At 42.4% G+C, this 25774-nt stretch overlaps 1 protein-coding gene across 10 annotated transcripts in view; it reads right to left on the reverse strand.

The window, feature by feature from the left end:
- Window positions 1–25774, reverse strand: part of AGAP1 (ArfGAP with GTPase domain, ankyrin repeat and PH domain 1) — a 400655-nt gene that overhangs the window by 252703 nt on the left and 122178 nt on the right. For 6 of the 10 annotated variants that reach the window (XM_068138080.1, XM_068138081.1, XM_068138078.1 and 3 more), the window contains exons 2-4: window positions 18593–18651; window positions 9883–9970; window positions 9052–9063 (exon numbers count right to left, since the gene is read on the reverse strand). In XM_068138080.1, coding sequence (XP_067994181.1) covers window positions 9052–9063; window positions 9883–9970; window positions 18593–18651 — 159 coding nt within the window. The remainder of the gene's footprint in view (window positions 1–9051; window positions 9064–9882; window positions 9971–18592; window positions 18652–25774) is intronic. The other 4 variants (XM_068138082.1, XM_068138079.1, XM_068138077.1 and 1 more) reach the window with 1 other exon arrangement.

Here is a 25774-nt window from a genome sequence, read left to right on the forward strand (position 1 = left end):
ATGATCACTGTGCGATGTTCAAGCTTAATCAGACAGTAAAACTCTTCAGATCAACACACTCAAGTATTTTTATGCTTAATAAACATTCAAATGTAAAGGGGGAAAATAATAGCATTTTTGCACTCAGATGGGTGTGACCACTAACCCCTGCTCCTGACACCTGGGGTGAGCAGAACAGCATCATGAAGTGCTGGCATTAGCCTGCAAAGGACCCCTAAAAACAACCCATCTGACCCTGGAGTGTGGGGTGACAAGGTTACATTTGAATTAATGGTTCTATTTCTACTAATAAGCTATAAAATCAGCCACATCTGACAGCTTTCTTTAATTTTTTTTAAACTCCTTTATTTTGTGAACAGCAGGTGCAGACAGTTACTTGTCACACCCACCAATTGTATATACACTACAGGTCTAATTTTAAAAGCTTATTTTTGTCAAGCCAGCTGGAGACAAACAAAACCTAAACAGCAGCAGTCCACTACTTTGGGCAGGATGTGATACTACTTTAGTACATTCCTACCTGTTTCCATCACCAGCCTTTTCAAGTGTAAAACTTTATACCACAAAACACCACTTTGCAAAGTTCCTTACAAAGTTAGCCCCAGGACTTAAAATACCATCGCTCTTTTTCACTGCAGTTCCTTAAAACATGGCTTACCATACATTTTGTCTTCCAGACATTAATCCATTCTACCTTTCAATCTAAAATATGAATCACCTCCTGCCAAGATCTTGCTCAAAACTTCTGTATATAAATTCATCCTCAAAAGCTTCCAACATAATTTCAAAGATCCTTGCACACCTGATAAACTCTACACTTCATAATCAAGAAAAGCCAAAATGTTAACTCCTGTAAGAACAGGAACAGAGATTTCAACCTTTCCCCTCCCCCCCTTCTCTCTTTTCTATTAAAACATGGCTTCGCTTTTTGCACTTTGTTTACAGCTGTCTTCTATAATATCTGAACTACAGTATTGCATTACAAATAATAACCCTGAACTTAAAACTGGACTTAGCTACCTGTGATTATATCTGTCTGAACATTTAGAATAGAATAAACCAGGTTGGAAGAGACCTTCAAGATCATCGCGTCCAACCTATCATCCAACACCACCTAATCAACTAACCCATGTAACCAAGCACCCTGTCAAGTCTCCTCCTGAACACCTCCAGTGACGGCGACTCCACCACCTCCCCGGGCAGCCCATTCCAATGGGCAATCACTCTCTCTGTGTAAAACTTCCTCCTGACCTCCAGCCTGAACTTCCCCTGGCGCAGCCTGAGACTGTGTCCTCTTGTTCTCATGCTGGCTGCCTGGGAGAAGAGACCAACCTCTGCCTGTTTACAACCCCCCTTCAGGTAGTTGTAGACAGCAATAAGGTCACCCCTGAGTCTCCTCCTCTCCAGGCTAAGCAACCCCAGCTCCCTCAGCCTCTCCTCATAGGGCTTGTGTTCCAAGACCCTCACTAACTTCGTTGCCCTTCTCTGGACTCGTTCCAGCAAGTCAACATCCTTCCTAAACTGAGGGGCCCAGAACTGGACACAGTACTCGAGGTGTGATCTAACCAGTGCAGTGTACAGGGGCAGAATGACCTCCCTGCTCCTGCTGGCCACACTGTTCTTAATGCAGGCCAGGATGCCATTGGCCCTCCTGGCCGCCTGGGCACACTGCAGGCTCATGTTCATCCTACCATCAACCAGCACCCCCAGGTCTCTCTCTGCCTGGCTGCTCTCCAGCCACTCTGACCCCAGCCTGTAGCACTCCATGGGGTTGTTGTGGCCAATGTGCAGAACCCGGCACTTGGATGTGTTAAATCTCATGCCGATGGCCTCTGCCCATCTGTCCAGCCTGTCGAGGTCTCTCTGCAAAGCCTCTCTACCCTCTAGCAGATCAACTCCTGTCCCCAGCTTGGTGTCATCAGCAAATTTACTGATGATAGACTCAATGCCCTCATCCAGATCATCAATAAAGATGGTAAAGAGGATGGGGCCCAGCACTGATCCCTGGGGGACTCCACTACTGACTGGCCGCCAGCTGGATGTGGCACCATTCACCACCACTCTCTGGGTTCGGCCATCCAGCCAGTTCCTGGCCCAGCTCAGAGTGCTGCTGTCCAAGCCATGGGCTGACAGCTTGGCCAACAGTTTGCTATGGGGGACGGTGTCAAAGGCCTTGCTGAAGTCCAGGTAAACTACATCCACAGTAAATAAGTGAACCAATTATAATGAGATCAGCTAAGAAAACCCAAAGCAACTATATTATTTTTGGTTTTCCTTTTTAATTATCTCAAAAAATATTCCAATTCAAACATGAGAGCAGAATGTTGATTATGCAATAGGCTCCATCTTTTTTATTTTCTATATGTATCCTGTATTTCACAGAACACTTTTCATATTAGTATCATTCACATCCAAGGGGAGGGAGAAAAAAAGAATGACATCACTTAGCAAAGATCTGCTCTTGCCATGCTGCAAGGTGGAAGGCCCCTAAACCATGCAGGAAACCTAGTGACAGCTTGCTATAGTGTCAAATTAAAAACATCTGCTAGGAACTAAATAGATTGTGAATAAAAAACAGCTAACTACAATGCCCTACTTTCTGACACAACCCTCCAAAACAATGCACGATTAAATGGAAGGGAGGGAAAACACCCAAACACCAATACAGTCCAATACAAGCTGAAAAACAACAAGTTTAAATTCTGCTTTAAAAACTTCTGAGGGCTAAACACTGGACTAGGATTTAGAAACACAAGCAGATGTAGTATTTGAAAAAGGAAGTAGTAAGGCAGGCCCTTCCTTGAGCAGCAAACTGGCTCATGACTCAATAGCAAACGAAAGTAAAGAACAATAGAAACCTAAGAGTCACTCCTATTACTATTAAGAATCTACAGCTGTAATAGGCACTATAAATCCAAATTAGTTTTTGCCTGGAACACAACCTTCAGAGGAGCTTGTTATGAGAAGGGTATAAATTCTACAGACATTAGTCACCAAAACCTTTGAGTATTCAAGGTGTAACACGTTAAAGACATCTCAAAGATCAGTGGACCCTCAAGGCACATAACCAAAAAGGGAAGTCCCTTCTAGGAAACTGCTTCTTCAGCACCTTCTCCCCAGGATAAAAGCAAATACTCAATTTCCTCCTTTAATTAACATAGTTCCTTATTTATGCAACACTTTAAACAGTAGCCAACTTGACAGCTAGAACAGAGAGGTTTTCAAAGAATCTGCTAACCCACACAGGCAATCTCAGGGGGATGAGGAGAGGGAAGGGCTGGTGAGGGGAAGACTGTAGAATACATAAACACAAGCTTTTATGCTAAGGCTGAAAGGCTCCAAAAGCCCAAGAGAGCCAATAGCAGCAGCACTTTAAAATGATCAAAAAAGACAAGCGTTGTCTTATCTGGATGGCAGCGTGAAATGCCAAAGAAAAATAATCGGCTGATAGTATTACAACAAAACAGAAGACAAAGAACTGAAAGGAGATAATTTTGAAACACATGTCTGCAGTCATCATTGTCTGCTGCACACAACACAGCGTTTGTCTGCTTTTTTTACAGACAAACAAAAAAGTGTTCTGATAGCTTCTGCTGCCCAACAGAGTGCTGTGTAAAAAGCCTGTGAACAACTGCACTAAGGCTTGAATTTGACATGGAAAATTTCAGCTTTCCTGTGTCTGTGATGTGAGCGCTGTAATGGATGAAATGAGCTGGACCCTACGATTCATGTTACTTTTTTGAGTTCATATGCACTCAGAATTCTTCTAAAATCTCCCCATATAAGCTATGTGTAGATTTTCACACGTACAATGGGATTTTATAGAATTACAGGAAATGACAAGTGAAACAGCATCAAATTTTATCTTTACAGAAAAGTATGCAAGTGTGTATTCAGAGGACAAATTTCTTTGCTATTCAATTACATTTCAGCTGGCTTGCTCACCAAGAACAGACCTTAGTCTGGGACAGAGCCTCACCCTTCACTCATCAAAACACACATTTGGTTGTTTAGCAAATACAGACTCCAAACTGAGATATATCTGAACAACAACAGAACAAAATGAACACAAAACCCCACCAACCAACCAAAATAAAATACAACCAAACCACAACAAAACCCCCACAACAACAACAAAAATGCCCAACCAACTCAAAAAACAATCCTAGATAAAAATAGCTAAAGGCAGGACCAAGCATTATGGGTTTAGACTACAGGAGGGAAGATTTAGACTACATAGAAAGAAGAGCGACCTTGACAGGCTGGATGGGTGGGCAGAGGCCAAGGGCATGAGATTTAATAAGGCTAAGTCCAGAGTTCCATGCTTTGGCCACAACAACCCCAAGCAGCAGTGTAGGCTGGGGACAGAGTGGCTGGAGAGCAGTTACCCAGTGGTGTTACAAGCCCCAGCCCTGGAAACATTCCAGGTCAGGTTGGAGATGGCTCTGAGCAACCTGATCTAGTTGAAGATGTCCCTGCTCATGGCAGGAGAAGTGGATTATGTGGCCCTTAAAGGTCCTTTCCAACTCAGAACATGCTATGATTCCATGATTTACAACCTGAGGAATCTAACTGTTCTCAAAAGGAAGAATTACACTTCCAGTCTGCACATGAATCAGGACAAGAAGGGAACAAGAATCACTGTCTTACATAAGAAAAGGCTGTCCAATTCTGCAGTTCCCATGTTGCAGTCAACCTGCTGTAAAAGCACCAAGCTGCAAAAGCACCAAACTGTGATCCCCTTCTCATGATTAAATCTCTCAATACATCCAGGTATAAGTAATGTCAAAACATGGGATTTCTTTCCCATACACTTCATTTTGCATATACAAGGAAAGACCAATCATATTTTTCTTCCCCTCACCCCAGGAGAACAAGTTCCACTCTTGGTTTCAACCAGAGAGACCAGCATCTGAAGCATTAGCCCTTTTCCATGAATGAAGCCAAATCCTTGTGGGCCCTTCCAACCCTGACTGATACTATGATACTATGTAGGTTAGCAGATCGTGCCTAAGCTTTTCGTATGCACATTTTCCAAGAGTCTACAGCCAGATAAAAATCTCACAAGGGGATGCTGAATAAAAGCAGCTGAAATTTTAGTCTTCCTCAGTCCTCCTTGGATAATTACCATCTGCTGGAGTAGCATGACATGGAAATAATTACTGGATAGAAATGGGAAAATAGTGACATGCAACCATCGTATGACATTTCTACTTGTTTTGGCAACAGGCTAGCAACTTAGCTTCATAGCCACCTCATTGCATCCCTTCTTTAAAGGAAAGGTTGAAAGTGACACACTTAATACTAACAACCTTTAAGTTTTAGATCATGCCTACTGCTGAAGGGCATCATGGGCACCAGTGGAGGCTACTACAGTGTAAAATTATTTTTAGGCCAAACTTGTAAAAAACCCAAATGATCATAGATTTCTGGAAAGCACATTACGGGTTAAGCTGGGGACAGGTGTTGAGCTGTTAGAGGGTAGGAGGGCTCTGCAGAGCGACCTTGACAGGCTGGACATATGGGCAGAGTCCAATGCATGAGGTTTAATACATCTAAGTGCCAGGTTCTACACATTGGCCACAACAACCCCAAGCAGCAATATAGGCTGAGGATAGAGTGGCTGGAGAGTGGCCAGGCAGAAAGGGACTCAGGAGTGCTGGCTGACAGTAGGCTGAACATGAGCCAGCAGTGTGCGCAGGTGGCCAAGAAGGCCAATGGCATCCTGGCCCGTATCAGGAACAGTGTGCCCAGGAGGAGCAGGGAAGTCATTGTGCCCCCGTACTCAGCACTGGTTAGGCCACACCCTGAGTACTTGAGTGTTCAGTTCTGAGCTCCTCTGTTTAGGAAAGATGTTGAGTTGCAGGAAGGTGTCCAGAGAAGGGCAACAAAGCTGGTGAGGGGTTTGGAATACAAGACCTATGAGGAGAGGCCAAGGGAGTTGCTTAGCCTGGAGAAAAGGAGGCTCAGGGGAGACCTTATTGCCCTCTACAACTACCTAAAGGGAGGTTGTAGCCAGGTGGGGGTTGGCCTCTTCTCCCAGACAACCTGTGACAGAACAAGAGGACAGCATCTCAAGCTGCAGCAGGGGAAGTTTAGGCTGGATGTTAGGCAGAAGTTCTTCACAGCAAGAGTGATTGACCATTGGAATGGGCTGCCTGGGGAGGTGGTGGAGTCACCATCCCTGGAAGTGTTTAAAAAGAGACTGGATGAGGCACTCTGAGTCATGGTTTAGTTGATTAGATGGTGTCGGCAGATAGGTTGGACTTGATGATCTTGTAAGGTCTCTTCCAACCTGGTTAGTTCTATTCTATTCTGTTCTATATTCCTCACAGATATATAACTGGAACAGCTACTCACTCCCCTAAGTTAGGGTATTGGATGTCTTTATGCTTTTGAGAGGAGAAAAAAAAAATATTATTTTGTTCCACCTAGGGAAATAAAGGTGCAAGAAATAAAAAGAAACAAAAAACAACTTAAATACACCCAAAGATCTAGTTATTAACCTCCTTAAAACAGTTGTCCCTCATTGGAATGCCAAAGTAGAGCAGATAGCCACTACATAATCATCAATCCTCAAAAAAAAACATCAAAAGAGGTAATTACCAATTCCAGGAAAGAAGTTACACTTTAAGTTACTCTGAAGCCAGTCTCCTAAGCACAGATTACACCAGAGACCTGTGTCCTGAACACTTTTTTTCCAACAGCTGGCAAAGAAATGGCCAAACCAGTTACTATACCTCTTTCTCTGGCCTTCCACCCTCAAGTTCTACTGTATAGCCACAGGTGCCACTACCTGAATTCTTCACTATCACTTCAACTATTCTGCATCTCCAAATTTAAGGGGATCAGGTTAATGTGACCTCTTAAAAAGAGGACATCCTGGACAGGCTTAGCACTGTGTTTGTATCAGTTGTCTGTTCTAGCATCTCACTTTACCATGGCAGTGGGCTGGGGAGAAGAAAACAAAGCCTTCTTTTTCCTCATTCCTGCTGAGACACCTTGGACCACAAGTTGTTTTGTTTTTTCTTTTTCTCTCCACCCCACCCACCTCTTTTTTTTTTTGTTTTTTACTCTTCACTGGAAAAAAAAACATCTGAAATAATTGTGACACAAATTGGGGTTCTCATAGACATACCAGAAAAAGGAAAAAGCCTTTAAATTCCCACTTGTTACAGAGCAATACATCATTCAAGATGGACAGGATGACCTTTGTGAGTCCCTTCCAACCTGACACAATCTGTGAATCGTTCCTTTTCTTACATCAAAATGTATCTGCTTTAAATCTGTTTTGCCCAGGAGTACAGCTATATGCATGCCAAATATGCAAAGGAAGTATCTAAAAGTCTCTTTACTCCACAAGTAAGACTTCAAGAGAAAAAGGTTTTCATGTTAGAATCACACTAGAGACTAAAGCTAATTCTGAACAAAAATAAAAGCTGAGCCAGACAATGAGAGAAAACTGCTTTACACTTTAAAGTCATATTATTCCTTCTCTTGTAGGGGAAGGTGGTGTCAGGCAGCAAGACAAATGCCTTATCCTAAAGAAAAGAGCTGAAGGAAACATGAAACCATCTTTATATACTTAAGGTTCATTTACTGGAATGATGAAGCTACTTTAAAGGCCTACAGGAGCTCTGACACTTGCCTAATTCAGGGCAGGACAAAGCATAGCACACACAACAGTCTCTGGTTATAATCACCATTTTCACATGAAATACGCATCCATTATTTTACCAACTAGACACTAATTACAGGATGCTTGATAAAATTTCGCTGTTAGTAAGCCATTTGAAATCAGTTACATTTGTTTTTCCTTAGTCAAGCAGCTGAGACCTTAGCATCTGATACGTATACTATCCTTCATTTAACAATCCAGTACATTTAAAAGACCTTTTTGACTTACACCTAGCCTCAATTTATGAAAATGATGTAAAAAGACATTAAAATATGCTTCCCATGCATAACATGGAAATGATGAAAGTCCTGGAGTGCAATAGAATCAACTGCATTGCTGTTATATTCCCCATGGAATGGCAGTGAGTGGACTTACGCTTGGGTGAGAAAGAAAGAAAACAACAAATCATTAGTACAGATGTTCACTAGGGATAGTTTATATGGATGAAATTTACTTTAATACTAACTTGATTAAAAATCTTGACCCTATCCCTTACAAGGTGAATTAGAGTTCTTAATTATTCTAGTTTTTCTACTGGTAATGAAATGGAATGGTGTCATTAGGGAGGCTTGTCAGCTACATTTATGTGCAAAGAAATGATTTGACACTGCTTTTGTAATCTAATCCTTTCAGGAAAAAACAGTCTGAATGTCACTCAAGCACTGTAAATAAAAATCCTTGAAGACAAAGAGAACAGATGGCAACACTCTCAAGGAACAGCATCTACAATATTCACAATTTATGAGGAGAGGACTGTTAACCCTGTAAACAACCAATACATTTGAATCTTCCATTTAAATAAGTCTGTTCATGAAATGAGGAAAGAGATTTGCAGGGATACTCTTTGTTGCAGAATCCTTGTTGTATTCAGTGATATAGGTACTACATAACCATTCACTGCCATCAGCATCTAGAAGCAGAAGGCATGAATGTGAACTACACAGTATTGTTGCAAGGCTCAATTATCACTCCATCAGCCCTTGTTACAAAGTAGGAAAAATATTTAAAAGGCAAGCTTGTAAGACTTGACTGTTACTGCAATTACACAAGAAAAAGCTTGGTCCATCCCTCCCTTCCCCTCTCCTCCCAGTTTAACTACAATTCAAGACTGTTAAAATGTCACACTATGCTTAATAGCTTCCGCTGGCAAGAGTTAATTTGAAACGAATGTTATCATAGATGCATGAAGCTACAAACTACTGCTGAAGAGACAACTACAGCAAGAGACAAAAAAAGAGTGAGATGTACTAAAGACTTGAAATCAAAAGGAAACAAATTAAATGATACACAAAACAGAGGGAAGACGCTATAGTACAGAAACTGCCTTCTGTCTCTTCAAAACAAGAGCTGCCATGAAGACAATGTATAGTTACCTGCATCCATATCTGCAAAGAATGGAACAGCCAGTAAGGAAAAGAAGGAACCAGAAATTCAGTGTCTCAGAGATGGATTTAAAAGTTCATAATGAGAACAGATTAAAAGGAAAGAAAAAACAAAATAATCAAAAAAAGCATTTAGTATAAGACACCTCTGTAAGGCAGTATGATATTTTTTATTTCAAGATATAAACTTGGATTAAACACTACGATGTTTTTACAAATAAATTCATTTCCTATGGCATAAGAATATTTAAAAACAAACAAAAAAAAAACCCAACAAAAAACAACAAACCCCCCACAAACACCCCCCCCCCCCAAATCCCAACAACAACAAAAGTTAAAACCACCCCAACCAGAACTTGAAGACCAAAGACTTAATATACCAAACAAGGAACAAGTTACATCTTCAATTTTGGCTTCCAAAGCTTTTTTTAGTCTCCCAATATCACAAACCAAAGGGCCTGATTCTGCAGAAATCCAGTGCTAGATAGAATAATTGTGGCTTTCAACAGCCAAATTGAAAGCAGCAGTACTAGTGAGAGCAGGCAACTCTTCTAAACAAAGGACTGAAGCTTCCCATATGGGCAAATACTGGATATCGAAGTATTTAAAGATGCTAAGTTGCTACATAAAAGCCACAGTTCTGCTCTTCATATACACTTATCTCAGTCTGGAGAATGTTGAAGGAAAAAAACTCCATGAACATGGAAATAGCAAATCAGATTGTTTGCTGATTCATTTCTGCATGATTAAAAATGAATGAAGATGTAGTTTGTGATTAAAAAAAAGAAAACAAGAGTGAAATAAATATGCATATCCACATACCTTCAGGTGATTCCTCCTGGACATATGTGCCAGTCAGATACCGGTGTACAAGTGCAGACTTGCCACTCGCTAGGTTACCCACAATCCCCTGAAAAATAAAAGGAAAAGCTCAACTGCAATCAATCCCCATAATAAAACCACTATATTCAAGCTAAACCTTAATGCAGAAATAATTTCTCTGCACTTGAGAAGAATGCCCACATAATATAAACACTCGAAAATATGCCCACAGATAAAACAGCTGTCAAAAAAGGAAGGCTCCAATAGAGCATGTATCTGAAAATGCATGCAAACTAAATCCAGTCTCTTCTGGCAGTATAGAATGATAGAATGTTAGGGGTTGAAAGAGATCTCTGGAGATCATGCAGTCCAACCTCCTTGCCAGAACAGGACCACTTAGGTTGGGCCACACTGGAACACATCCAGGCAGGTTTTGAAAGTCTACAGAAGACGAGACTAAACAATCACTCTCAGCAGCCTGTTCCAGTGCTCCATCACCTTCACAGCAATGAAGTTGCACATCATGTTGAAGTGGAACTTCCTGCTGACCACTTACGTGAAGTGTGAACACAAGGTAACATACAGATTCCAGGGGAAACACCCAAAGCTCAGAGCAAGCTTGTCACCTCTTTACTAGGAAATATAAATACATCACTAAATTCTCCTACTGGGAAATATCTCTGTAGGCTACCCACCATGTGATTCACACTGACTCACAACTGAAATATGCATGATATGCATGGCCACAGGCAGACCATGGCATGTTCACTGCGACTTGCTGAATTGCCTTACGTGACTGACATGTCTGCAATTCAAACTGTCCATACCCAAACACATGCAGCATTGGGAACATCTGACAACAAAACAGTCATAGGATCACAGAATGGTTTTGAGTTAGAAGGGACCTTTCAAGGTCATCTACTCTAACCTCCCTGAAGTGACTAGATCAACCTTTAACTAGATGAGGTTGCTCAGATGCCCATCCTTGACATTCAACCACAAAAACATTCAACCTGACCTTGAATGTTTCCAGGGATGAGGTGCTCGTCACCTCTCTGGGCAACCTAGGCTAGTGTTTAATCCCCCTGTGGCAGTTTAGGCTGGGTGCCTCCTGTGACTGCCACATAAGTTGCACCTCTGGCATCCTAAGTGTCCAACCCAGGAGGTGGACACAGGACATAGCATATTTCTACCCATATGTCCTGCATCGTATAAATCCATCTGCAAAGTCATTTTCTTCCTCTTTCTTCCCTCTCTGCTCCTATGGGAGATGCTCCCTATCGGGTAATGCTGGGTGAGCTGCCTGGCTAGGCCTAATTCCAGGAGGCAAGGAGGTAGAGGGAGCAGTCTCAGTCCTGACCAGTCTGAGACTAGCCTAGCAGCACAGGGTGGGGGTGGAAAGAAAGAGCCCTGGGGATTTTGGGGAGAAGGGAAGTATTGGGGACCTTTGGGTGTTATGTAAAGGACCCAGTACACTTCGGGATTCTTTGCCACTATGCTTTGTAGTTTATGTAAAACACTAATTGCTTTTCCCTTTAACCTTTCCATCACTTTCCAATCCATTTGTGAGAGTGTCATTTTTTCATCCCTCTCCAGGCAACAGAGGATCTGTCTGGCTCTAAACCAGGGCACACCCTCATAGTAACCAATTTCCTCCATCTATCTAGTCTAAATCTAATCTCTTCTAGTTTAAAGCCATCACCCCTTGCCCTATTGCGACAGGCCCTGCCAAAAAGACTGTCCCCATCTTTCTTACAGACTCCTTTTAAGTACTGAAAGGCCAAAATAAGGTCCCCCAACCCCTTCTCTTTTTCAGAATGAACAACTCCAACTCTGTCAGCCTGTCCTCACAGCAAAGGTGTTGCAGGACTCAGAGCATTTTTGTGGTCCTAACAGGAGTACTCAATAGATATAAGTACCATATACCATATCTTACAGCAACTGTGATTTCTCTATTTAAACTGGTTTGCCAGCATTTGTTTCTCAAACCCCAGGCAGAAGAAGCAGAGCATAGCCCAATGCCAAAACAGTTTTCTTCCCAGAGGTGCTCAGATACTTTCCTTTTTCTGTTGCTTTAAAGTGGCTGCGAGGAAGTTCAGAAGCCTGTCTTCACTACTCCCAAACAAGTCATCCCTTTCAGGTCACAGCCTTGCGTTGTTGGCTAATGCAAGTACTGCTGGTTTGTCCCCAGGCCAACCATCAAGCAGAAGTGGACTGACAGATGCAGCAAGCAGGGTCCAAGTCTGGCTGCCTGCCCTGCTCTGCAGAGTCCAGGGGACAGGAGGTTTTGGAGAATATCTCTTCCCTGTGTTTCAAACAAATGTCTGTCTTTTTTGCTCAGCTGTCACCTCCGAAGACACTGTACTTAGTCAGTTTTTGGGGGAGGATATGGAAACTTATTTCATCCTTTAAACAAACCTATGTGTGCTCTGTTGTTACGTGTTTTCCTGACCTTAACCAAAAGGTTCAGAACATAAGATCCCAGGAGAGGGGATGAACTCTGCTGATGTGATAGTTTGCCAAATAGAGACAGCAGGAACAAGTTACACACTAGCACACATTCTCTACTCTACTTTCTTTATTCTAACTGTTAAGAAACTATCCTCCTTTCCAAAAATTGCTTAAACCAACACAGTAGTGCCACCTTTAACTCAATGGCAGGTGGGAGAAAGGGGAAAAGGGCAATTTGCTCAGGAAAAACTACAGTGACTCACTATAACTTTCCCATTTTGCCAAGAGAGATAACAGCTAAAAGCACACAAGTGTGTGTGTTGTGGAACTGCACTTGGTTTAGTCTACTGCACGTTCTGGTTCAACATCTTTCACCTTGAGCACAAGCTATCAGGGAAAATGAAATGATGCTCTCTATAGCAACCACATTTTCAACATATTTCTTTCATCTCACAGATGCACTGGGGAAATGCACTGTGTGTTACTGAAGAGTAAGTGACAAGACCTAATGAAAAATTAGTATTGAAATGAGTTGCTGCCTTCAGAAGAGAATGTGCCTAGTGGACATTAAGTAAAGGCTTAAGATTGTGTATGCACAAGGAAATACAAAGTATTGATTAGCTATTTAAAAAAAATTAATAACACTTATCCATAACTCATTCAACATATGGAGATCATTTGATGGAGGGGGGAATCCAACTTGGGACTTCCATCTGCTCATACAGAGAGCAAAAACCCAAAGCAATATTGCTAAGACATCCAAATCTTCTATCTCTATTCTTCTGACTTAACCACAATTTCATTTCAGCTATTTCAGTGAGATGTAAGAGGAAAAAAATAACAGCTCTAACAAATGTTCTTTAAGCCCAAAACACCAAGAAACCTCTTCTACCTCCACTATATGCCAAAAAGCTACAGTAAGCTTGTCCACTCATACACTTCCTTAAATAAGCAAAATACACAAATAACTCTCAATATTTCTCTGTCCAGAAAAAAAACAAACAACTATGACGCCTGAGGAAATCCTGTGAATAAGAGCTTGGCTGCTGCAGCCCTTCTCATCACAAAACTGATACTCTTTCCCTTTCCACACAAAGCTTCCTGGTGAGAAGTTACTTCCCATCTTTTTCCTTTTGCATAAAACACCACATTTCTTACTGTTCAGAATTCACAAACCCTTAAAGAGTAATTTTTTCCCCCAAAAAAATGAATAGAAGCAGACAAAACAGTTTCCCAGATTTTAGCAAGATTCCATTCAAAACAAAACCCAAAACAACAAAACAAAAAAGGATAAACTGCATTGCTTGCTAGTTGTCCCTTTTCTTCAGCACATAACTCATCAGTAGTTTGTATTCACTACTGGAGCAGCTTCACCCTGGAGCAGAAGCTGAACACCACCTTCTGCCAGCAAGTATCTCCCTCTCCTCCTTTCCCAGCAACTCTGTATTGTGACAGGCTGGGCCAAAAACGACAAGCAAACCAAAAATCCCAGCTGTAAATCAGTAGCTTAGATGTACCTCTGCAGATAAAGAGTCAGGTTAAGGCCCCTTCTGATCTCCACAATTTCTGAAAAACTGGAAAGCGAGCAAGCCTCCCATGGGTGTGCTAGGAAAATACTGACAGAACGGTTTGTATTTACACTTAAGAGTAGCAACTGCAGACACCACACAATGAAGCTGCTTCTGACCTACCTTGGAGCGAACTAGCATAGCACCGAAACATCCACCAAAAACCTCCATTAGTCAGGAGATACAATCAGTCACACAAACACCTTCAGAGTAGATACTGGAAGCTCCACTGACAAGAGACTAGTTCTGGAGGTTGATACTATTTTATATTATACCAGTGCCAGAGGCATAGCCTGTCAGAGGGCAAAACTGCGAGGAGTTGGAGCTTGGGCTCCAGGGAGAGCAAGTAAGCTACATCCTTTGCCCATGGCTGGCACGTGCTACTGTATTTAGTCAGAGAACTCAGTGACTTAAGAAAACAATTTTTTAGTATTTTTCCCTTCAAGTACCACAAAAAACATATCAGCACATGGAATTTCCAGGTTCTCCAGGAACTTCTTCCTTATAGGTACCCAGAAAGACAAAGGTCAGAAGAGCAATGCTTCATGCCACAAAGTGATACAGATAGCGACACAATGGCCACAACCACCCCATGCAGTGCTACAGGCTGGGGTCAGAGTGGCTGGAGGGTGGCTAGGCAGAAAGGGACTCAGGAGTGCTGGCTGACAGTAGGCTGAACATGAGCCAGCAGTGTGCACAGGTGGCCAAGAAGGCCTGTATCAGGAACAGTGTGCCCAGGAGGAGCAGGGAAGTCATTGTGCCCCTGTACTCCGCACTAGTTAGGCCACACCTTGAGTACTTGAGTGTCCAGTTCTGGGCTCCTCTGTTTAGGAAAGATGTTGAGTTGCTGGAAGATGTCCAGAGAAGGGCAAAGTTGGTGAGGGGCTTGGAGCACAAGCCCTATGAGGAGAGACTGAGGGAGCCGGGGTTGGTTAACCTAGAGAAGAGGAGGTTCAGGGGAAACCTCCTTGCCATCTACAACTTCTTGAAGGGAGGTTGTAGCCAGGTGGGGGTCAGTCTGTTCTCTCAGGCAACTAGCAACAGTACAAGATAACAGAGTCTCAAGCTGTGGAGGGGGAAGATTAGGCTTGATCTTAGAAAGAAGTTCTTCACAGAAAGAGAGATTGACCATTGGAATGGGCTGCCTGGGGAGGTGGTGAGGTCAGCATCCCTAGGGCTGTTTAAGAAGAGACTGGATGAGACAGTGCCATGGTCCAGTTGATTAGTTAGGGTTGGGTGATCAATTGGACTTGATGATCTTGGAGGTCTCTTCCAACCTGGTTGGTTCTGTGATGTGTATTTCAATTAAGAAATAACTTCACTAATTCCTCTAGTAAAACTAGAGCCTTCTTCCCTTTAGATGCAGTATTAAAACCTATGTACAGTCCTCAGTGTATTTCCACTCCTCCTTTTATTCATTTCTCAAGACTGAGAGCTAGAAGTTTGGTATTTTGAAGATAATGCAGGTCTATTTTCTAGTTCAGAATATTTAATTGTTTCTTAATAGAGTACTTCCTGGATTTATATTTCAAGTCAGTTTTGAACTACCCACAAAACTGACAAAATTTCTTTAAGGTGCTTAAATGATGAACAAAGTTAACATGGGTAAAAGCATTAATGCAGTTTTAAATAGGAGTATTAATGTTAACTTGACAGAAATCACACAAACCCAAAGTATGTTTCCACAAACCTGACTATAAAAACCTTCATTTGCAGCACTAATTTTTTCCTTAGATGGCTACTTCAGAAAGCATCCAGGATGAAACTATCTCTTCCTTCTCTTCTAAAGAGGATTCATTCCTTCAGATCTCACCTCACTGGCTGCACCTGAAGAGATAATGCAGCCATACCTTTTCTGCCAGAACAGAAACCAGTACACAAATTGAATTGCAGAAGATTAGGCCTTCTGTTGTTCAGTGCAGTGCCTGACACTACTGCTCCAGGTCTCCGCCTATCATTAACCTCTGAAAATTCAAACTTTGTATTGAGTCAGATTTTTCCACTATAATTTCTCTCAATCAGGATTAATTCTTGTTTTAAAGATGATTTCTCCCTACGTATGACAAATAGGCCAGCATGTTTTCAGAACAATGCTATTCCTGTATCTCCCAGACTTCACATACAAACAATCCAAGTCATTTATATTTATTTAATGACATGTATGAAATGCACATAGCTACGACCAAGTTATATTAATGAACAAAACCACTACTGTAACTCACTTTAGAAATGAGAACAATTTCAGCTAACAAGGCTGCAACACAAAGCGCTGTCAGTTATGACTTGTGCAGCTCTCATTTATTTGCATGTGCTAGATATGCTGTAAAACAAACCCAAATCATTATGCCCACATCCTACTAAAGCCTGTTTGTAGAAATGTGTTAATGTATTGATGGCTTTTGACATGTTAAAGCTGTCCCAGCACAGCAGCCTGACTGCACCTTGCATAATTTCATTTGTTTCAAAAAAACTACTTTATCAAAAACATTCTCTATTTATTCTGCCCGACATCTTTATTTTACATCTGGATAAACAGGATCCAAGAATACCACCATCGTACAGGGAAGATACTGGTCTCACCTAGCTGACTTAACATACTTCTGACTAACATGCCAAAAATAAAACTGTGGTGACTTGATCAGCAGAAACAAATTTGCTTCTGAAAACCAGAGAAGAAATCAAGCCCAACATGTACTGCTACTAAAAAAGGAGGCAAAGCCTGGTACTCTTTCCTCAAAAGTATATTGAAAAATGCACCCATCAGCTTTTTTTAACTGCAATGCTGTGTGCTTCCTCTGCTTACCCAGAGGCTGTTTCTGTTCCACTGAAATATCTGTAAAGCCTAAGGGTGTAACAACAGCTGCTATGAAAATCAACCACCAACCAAAACTTCAGGACTTCCCAGCCTGCAGAGAAGACTGTCTCCTCTCAGTGAGCTAGTAACCATTTTCTCCTGCAAGTAGAGCCAGCTCAAGCACCTAAAGCTGAGGGTCCTTCATAGCCTTGCAACATTAAGTTTTATCTCCCTATCTGCACTGTGTGGTGATGGAAGCAAACACGCCTCATGCTTCCAACATTCCCCAACAAAGCCACAAGCTAAAGCAACGCACCCACAGTTATTCTTAGTGGTGAACATAATGATAGCATTGTGGCAAAAGAGGCAGGTTTGGCTTTTGATGTGACCCTTTCCTTCCTCAGCCAAAAGTGAGCACCAATGGTGAAGATGGAAGCCAGGGACAGACACAAGGATGAGTCTCTGCACAAACCTGTTCCAAAGTAGAGAAGTATATGCAAGGCAGACCAGATTTCAGACGGAGCTCCTAATTTGCCCTTCCTGCTGGAGCACAAGTTCACAGCCACAGCTGGTGCTACTGCTCCAGTAATTTGCAGCGGCATAATCAAATTATGATTTTTGTAATGGCAAGAGTTCTGCTTTTATCCAATAATACACAAACTGAAGCTTTGGATGGCTTATGCCTGCTGACCACTTAAAATCAATTCTCTACAGCAGCCACACAGAAGTTGTTTATTTTCCTACCATTGGTTGAGACAACACAGGGGCAAGATACCCCTGACAAGTATTCATATAATGCAGCCATGGTATTGACAGAAACAACTGTACCCTGAGACCATTACCTAATAATTGGCAATTGGTCGTGTCCTGTACTACAACACACGATAAATGCAGCTTTGGTCTCAACTGCAAGCCCCAAATGTATTGGTAGGTGTTGTGAATTACTAGGGTAGAGAGGAACGTTTTATATGGGCATGTAGTGATAGGATAAGAGGCAATGGTTTCAAACTAGAGCAGGGTAGATCTAAATTAGACATTAGGAAGTTCTTTATTATGAGGATGGTGAAACACCGGAACAGGTTGCCCAGAGAAGTTGTGGATGCCTCATTCCTGGAATCATATCGGATCAGGGTGGATGAGGCTTTGAGCAACCTCACATAGGTGGGAGATGTCCCTGCCCATGAAGATGGGGGAACTGGATGATCTTCAAGGTCCCTTCTAACTCAAGCAATTGTATGATCTAGTTATAGCTGGACAACAGGACCTGAGAACAAACACCTATCAAAGGCATTACCAAATTCTGTATCTTCTGTACCAGAGTCATTTGTAGGGTTTGAGGAATAATTTGTGTGTAATTAAATCTAGACTTCCACACGGGAAGCTTTGCAGCAATCTGGCCTTAACAACTCTGTGCAGCTGGCTTAAACTGCCCAGTTGGTATCCATGACAAGGATGTTTCACTCCCCATCTCCAGCCTACGTATTTACAACATTTAAAAGGGCAAATCTGGGAAATTCTCCCAATCTGTTTGAGTTATTTTTGCCTTTTCTTCTACTCATATGGAAAATGGTTCAGTGAAGGAAAAAGTTATTGTAAGAAGCTATTAAAGTTGCTTATAGCAAAATGTAGTTCTTGCTTTGCTAAATGAACCCTATAATATTTTTTAGTCAGCATAAATTCAGTTAAACTCTTGTATGAGAGGGAGAAAAGACATTTAGCCCATGAAGAAACTGAAAAGAATTACTGAAGTGAGATAAAACATAAAACATATTGCCAGTTAAATTCCACTTCCCCCTCTGACTTCCCTGCTGAGAAGATCCTAGGAAGCTGGTTGACATTGCCAAACAAGTCAAAACACCAACAATGGTTTTCAGAGATGGAATTAAAACAAACTCACCACTTTCAGCTCTGGTACAGATCGGCTTAGTGTCCATTCCTGGCTATTTACAAAGGCATCTGTAAAAGTAGACAACACGCACAAAATCAGTACAATGACATTTAATGGCTTGTCACACAGAATTTCATTAAGGGTTTGGATCAACAACACAAAAATATCAAGAATACCAGATTAACATTCTGCAGAACAGATGTGCTCTCTGTCACAAGTCTAGCTCTACCACCTTCACTGGCATTAGCAAGCTCAGACTAACTCTTAGTCCTTCAGGCTTGTGAAAAGACTATTCTAGCCTGCACACGGTGAAACAGCTTTTCTCTACAGGAAAAGCCTTGGACTGCTCCTCGCCCTCAATGGCAACAACTGCAGTGACTTCTGCAGCCAAGTAAATGAGCTTGTTTTTAAAATATGATCTGTTTTGCCACACATCATAATCAATGTCAACACTGCAAATACCAGCACAGAATTGAATAAAAACTACTGGAGGAGGAAGCAGCTGATTCCTAGAAAACCATTGAGTCAGCTTCATAAATGCTCCCAACAAATTACATCTGCACCTGGCTCCAACCTCACTGACAACTCTACATACAGAAAAAGAGAGAAAGAAAAACAAAACAAAAGGAAAAAAACACCAACCCACAAGGGAAAAACCAAACACCCCAACCAAAACAGGCTCCATTCTTCTACCTCTAAAAACATTTTATCATTTTGTTCCTTCTGTAAAGGTCTGGTCAACTAAATGCAGATAATGGCATTTCTGTTACAAATCCAAGCAGTGTTACCCCAAGTTCTGATCTACACCTCTCCAAAACCAGGCAAACCAGATGAAGGGCTGAGTGTCTCTGTGACAGTCTAATAAGTTTGTCTCTCTCTATGTGAGTCAACAAAGATAAAAGTGATAGCAGAGCCACTGGAAAGAAGGTGGAAAGAATCCTGTCCACCAATCCTGGATGCAAATCAGCTTGTGATTGCATCGTGATAACACGGGACTACAACAATGGGCCCAAGGACCCAGCCATCACACCTTTAGGGCAAGATAATCTCCACCTGTTTCCTGAGTTTTGTCTGGATGGAGACAGGGTAGACGGAGATTCGCCCCTCCTCCAGCCAGGGGTCTTGCCCAAACACACAGATTTCCTGCCACTGGAATTCCTGAGGGACAATATTTTGACTACATACCTAAGGACCAAAAAACTGTATAAAAGACTTGAGCAACTGCTGGTTTGTAGAGAGAAACACAGGAGAGAAACAAAGGAGAGAAACAGAGGAGAAAAACGGGGAGAAAAATGGAGATGAAGAAAAACACAGGAGACGGGCCAGGCCGCTGAGAAGCCGGGACAATGCTGCTCCGGAGAACAGAAGCTGCCCGGAGGACCACAGCTCCAGCCCTCTACAGACCCAGGCTGCCCAGAGGAGCCTCAGCACTGTTCCTGTATCAACCCAACATCTCCCCAGAGGACCACAGCTGTTCTCCAGCAAAAGCCTCACCACGGTGTCTCTACAAACCCAACATCTCCTGCAGCACCTTTCCTCCACAGACTTTGTCTTGGGGGGGATGAGGGGTGTGGTAATATAATTCCTTTCCTCTTCTATCTCTCGTCCCCCTCTCTCTCTCTCTCTCTATTTTCTCCCTCTCCCTTTCTTATGTCCACTTTCTCTATTTTCTCCCTCTTCCTTTCTTATGTCCACTTTATTTATGTAATAAATAGTCTAGCTGTTGATACTTTGGCCTCGTTTGTGCCATTAATTTCACAACACGGGAATATTTAAAAGAACTGTGTCTCCGGACCGAGACATCTAATGTCTCCGGACCGTGACATTTAAATGGCGTAGTCGGCAGGATTCCCGTGCAGTGAAAAGTATCAACAGCTCCACAGGTTCTCTAAGGCAGACCTCGGGTCTTTCACCTAGAAGAAAAAAAAAGAAAACGGACTCGGTCCATTTTAGGGAACCGGTAGATAGTTATTATTAGAAAGATGGAATAATCCACCTTGTATTAATCTTGAATTCTTTTCCATGAGCATCTTTTGCCCTCCAGGTATATTTATTAATTGGAGTTTCGAGTACCAGGGGTATTGTTCCCACAGTGGGGAGTTCAACCAAAACTGGTTGGCCTGGAGAGTATGAGGGAGATTTGGAATGCTCAAGTATGCTTGGTATGATTTCTGGGGCTTTGGGGCAAAAGGCTGTAATTTTTGGGCATCCGTTTACCCCCCAACGGCAATTAACACTGGTCAATGCTTCCCTTAGCCGCTCAGCCCATCCTGGCATATGAGGTTTAAGAAAGCGTTTTAACAGACCGTTGGTTCGTTCCACGATTCCATTTGCTTGTGGGTAATAGGGGGTATGATATACCCAAGTAATTCCTTCCTGGGTTGCCCACTCTTGAACTGTTTTGGCAGTGAAGTGGGAACCATTGTCTGATTGGATGGACTGTGGTTTAGGGAATGTACCAAACCACCCCTTCAGTGCCTTTACTGTGTTTTCCCCAGTTGCTCTGGCAAATGCCTCAGCCGAGACCAATCCTGACACTATTTCTACCCCGACCAACACATATTGCTTCCCTTCTGATTTTCGGAAAGGGCCAATATAGTCCACTTGCCAAGCTTCCCACAGCCCTTTCCCCTCTCTTAGGTGCAGGGGGTCATTTTCCAGAGGGTGTCTTTCCAAACGGGTGCGGCATTGGTCACAAGCAGAGACACAAGTCTTGCACTCTTCTCTGCTAACTGGCCAACCCCTTGCTTGGGCCTCACAATACAGATCTTTTATTCCAGAGTGTTTTCTTTTCACATGCAGCCATTCTAGCAACCGTTCCCAATTTTCTGTTATTTGGGTGTTTTGCAGGGGAGCCAATCTGGCTAGTTCATCTGCTCTGCCATTCCATTGGCTAGCAGAGGAACCATCCTCTTGGTGGGAGGCCACCCATCCCACTGCGAATTTTCCCTTTTTAGCAATGGCCAGAATATCTTGCCATTTCTCCTTCTGCCATACAGGTATTCTATTAACTTCCCAGTCATTCTCCTCCCAGAAGAGTATCCATTCAGTACAGCCCTTAAATACAGCATAGGAGTCAGTATAGATGTGGACAGGAGAAGTAGATTCAGCCTCATGCTGAAAAACACTCCAGACTGCAATCAACTCCCCCACTTGAGCACTACCTTCCCCTTCAGTAATTATCTGTTCATTGGTATCCACACTGAGTGCCACAGATCTGTACTTCCAGGTCTTCCCTTCCCGCTTAGAGGAGGCATCTGTGAACCATGCATTCAGTATCTGTCCAGAGAATGTAGGTGCTATTTGTATTACGGAGGACGGTTTGTTAGCCTCCCAGTCTGGACCCATTTCCTCCTGGAAGGTCAACATTTTGGTGGTTCCCTCAGATACTGAAAAGATGTCACAGTAGTGCTCTATCTGGGCATACCATTTCCTCACAGAGGCTCTTTGGGCCACCCCTTCAGGTGGTGGTGTTCCTGCCAGAATTGTCTTAATTACTTTGAATGGGCCTCTAAGTACTATTTGTTGCTGTTTAATGGTCTTCTCAGCTTCCCGCAGGGCTAAACTAACCACAAACAAACCCTTTTCCCACACCGTGTATCTTTTTTCTGCATCCTTAAAACTACGACTGTAAAATGAAATTGGTCTGACAGGGGCTTCTGGACCCTTTTGCCATAAGTGTACTGATAAGCCAGACTTAGCAAATCCCCATTCAATGTGCACAGGGTCAGTAGGGTGAATAGGACCAAGAGCTTGGTGGGCAGTGGCTTCAAATATTAGCAGCTGTAATGCTTCTTCGTGGGGCTCTTCCCACTGCCACTGAACGCCTTTGCGTAACAAATCATATAGGGGTCTTGCAATAATTGAAAAATCAGGAATATGTTTCCTCCAAAACACAAGTAATCCTAGTGCATGTTGCAAATCCTTTTTGGATTCTGGCATTTTGATCTGGTCCAGGGAGGAAAGGGTGTCTGGTGGAATACAGGTCATTCCCCCCTTCCACCAGATTCCCAAAGTAAGTATCGTTTAGAAGAGAGAAGACGGCACCATAACATCACGGGGCAACGCAACGCATCTTGGACTCTCACCACCCCTGACCGTTGGTAATATAATCTCTTTCTGACTTTCTCCTTCTAATTCCTTCCCTCTTCTCCCTCTCTCTCTCCCTCTCTCTCTCTCCATTTTCTCCCTCTCCCTTCTTATGTCCACTTTATCTAATAAATAGTCTAGCTGTTGATACTTTGGCCTCGTTTGTGCCTTTAATTTCACAACACGGGAATATTTAAAAGAACTGTGTCTCCGGACCGAGACATCTAATGTCTCCGGACCGTGACAGTCTCAAGCACAGAATGCTCCTGCCAAGCAGATCAGATGCAACTCCACAGTAAACAAACAGCTCTGAAGTAGTCCTAGCGTTACTGAGTCAATTTCCAGTGTCAGAAGAAAGAACACATGAAAAGTTCCACCTGACCAGGCTGACCATTGCCAATAAGCAAGCAAAGGTTTTGCAAGCCATTACTTCCATTCCAAAACACCAAACAGAAGAGGAAAAACACCATTTCATTATATATTCTAATCCAGAGAATAAAAAAGTTGGAAGCTATTTACAACCCCTAATGGTATCCCCAGTAACTTAAACTGTCACCCTTAAGCAAGCTTTCCCATTGCTTAACGATAAACAATCTCAAAGCAAACCTGCATTTTGTACTGTAACTCTGTTCCCCAATAAGTACCTTAACTTTGCTTGATATTACAAAGAAATATTAGCCATGAATTTGGAAGCCTTCCCCATCTTTATCATATCACTTTACACTTCAGCTACAAACAGAAGCTTGTGCGTAGTAGCAGTTTACAGGAAACACTTTGAACAAGTATTTTGGGATGTTTTATTCTTGAATTGCCTCCCACTCACTCACTGGAAGAAGGAAACCAAAGGCTGAGATTAAGACTCTATGAAGACTTGGATAACCATTTGGTATTCCAGCTGCAAGAGACGGCATTACAATCACTAGGCTTGTGTTGCATGATTTGAAGTAATCAGAGATGATCAAACCCTGAAGTCTCAGGTTTCCATCTATACTGGATGATGCTGTACATCACACGAAACAAGTCTCTTGTGTTGGCATGGTTTGACTAGGAAAGCAGCACACTAATTTTTTTGCAACCCACAGCCTGTCAATTTTGGTTTACCTAGTAAAGGTTTAAGAAAGCAAATACTCCTTGCAAGTATTTTCCTTTTTTTTCCCCCCCTCCATGATCATATCAGCATTTCTTACCATAAAAGGAAAACCAAGGATCCAAGAATTCCTACATATACTTGGGATAGCTCTAAAATGCTAAGCATTTAGTTAAGTATTACAGCTTCAATTAACAACTAATAATTCCTGGAAGCAGTATGAAATGGTGAAAATGAACAGCACCTTCTAGTTAGCACTCCTGAGCTCAGAAAGAGCTATTCAGGCTAAGGTAGCAGAAAAGCGTTTGTCAAACATCATCACCATCTCAGACCAAACAAAGGCTCCAAGCCAAGAAAAGGAAAGATGAGGACAGAGAGGATGGCAAAGAATGAACTGTACTTTGAAAGCAGGGGAGGAAAAAAAATGCATTGTTTCAAGAGCCTTCACAGTCATTTTCTCCAAAAACATTCCTCCTTTTTAAGTAACTCATTGCAGCTGGAATGCATGCTATTTACTGCACTGCTTAGAAACTACCACTTCTGTGTATAAAAAGCCTGCACCAGGTCAGCCCAAATATTCAGCTATGGCAGTATCCTTTTACACTACAGTACAAGGACCAGTAGATGATACTTTGCAAAGAACAGGAGACACTTACAGAAGAATGTATTTTTCCTGCAGACCAACAGCAATTTAGGTTAGAGATTGCCCCAGTCAAAGATGTCCCTCTGTTTGAACAGGCAGGAACACAGGATTCACCCAGGGCAGGGAGGGTATCTGACCTAAGCAGCTGCTGCCCTGATTTCTTGTCTCCAGCCAGAAAACAGTCTGGAAATCAGGTATATATGAAAACATGGTCAAGTCTCAAATTGGGCATGTCAGGAACAACTTTCTGTAGCATGCCAAGCTTAAGAGATGCAGACAAACCAACACCAATATTTCAATCAAAAACACAGCATAATAGACCTGCTCCAGATGCCTTATGATCAAGGTACTCAAAAAGACCATGACTTGGTCTAGATATTTTTCAAACTACCCTCCTGTGGGAAGGTAACTTTTTCCTTGACAGTGAACAATGGAAGATACTGGGTCACAACAGTGTGGATGTGAGTATCCAAACAGAGCTAACAAGCAGTGTCTTATCCCTGGGCTCCATTCTTGCTGTGGGGCTGAACATACAGCTACACTTGCGACAGCCTCATTCCAGGCCTGGGAGCTTCTCCAATGGCCCCTGGAAAGTCTGCAGAGCACTAAAGCAACAGGGATCATAATATCACCTCCAGAAATCTGCCACAGCCTTTTGCAGGAGAATCCTTCCCTAACCTTCCCTGGCAGTAAACTACAAATTTTCCTGGGTTTGCTTCAAACTAGTGCTGACTTGAGAAGTAGGTGGAAAAAGAGAAGAAATTGTTAGCCAGCCATGATATGAAAGAACTTACCAAAACAAGAAGCCACCAAACTGAACAATTCCTTTCCACACAAACCTACTTCTTCAGGGGACACTAAGTACAGATTTCCCAGGTGATGCTTCTGTAACTTTACATACTTACTATTTTAGTCATTGCTTGTGGAACAGTAATAGGGATTCACAGTTATTTCAAATGCACGAAAACACCCAAGTGCTGATTTAAATTGTATCACTGTATGCTTAACCATTACTCCCTCCTCAGGAAAGATACCAACTAATTTACACTTATAAATCTGATTCTTTGGATTACCACTTCCTCCTCCCCCCCTTCGCCCCTTTTAAAAAGAACTCATTAGTCAGCCTATAATTACACCAGTAGCCTCCATGCAACAACAACATTACAGCCTAGCTGCCAAGTAAAATCCCCTTCTTACCATTCAAACACTTGCACGAAAGTCTACTCTGGTTAAGCCTAATCCGATGAATGTTTTGCCTAAGTATTAGTTACATGTAACTGCAAGAGAGATCTAAGTTACCCTGCATTCATTTGCATAACCCCAAGAACCATTGCTATTCCATAACTCCATTTCAAAGGAGTCTCCTGACACA

The sequence above is a fragment of the Melanerpes formicivorus genome, unplaced genomic scaffold, assembly GCF_026170545.1.
Source record: "Melanerpes formicivorus ecotype bairdi unplaced genomic scaffold, bMelFor1.0.p_v2 SCAF_5, whole genome shotgun sequence".
In the NCBI taxonomy this organism is placed as follows: Eukaryota; Metazoa; Chordata; class Aves; order Piciformes; family Picidae; genus Melanerpes; species Melanerpes formicivorus.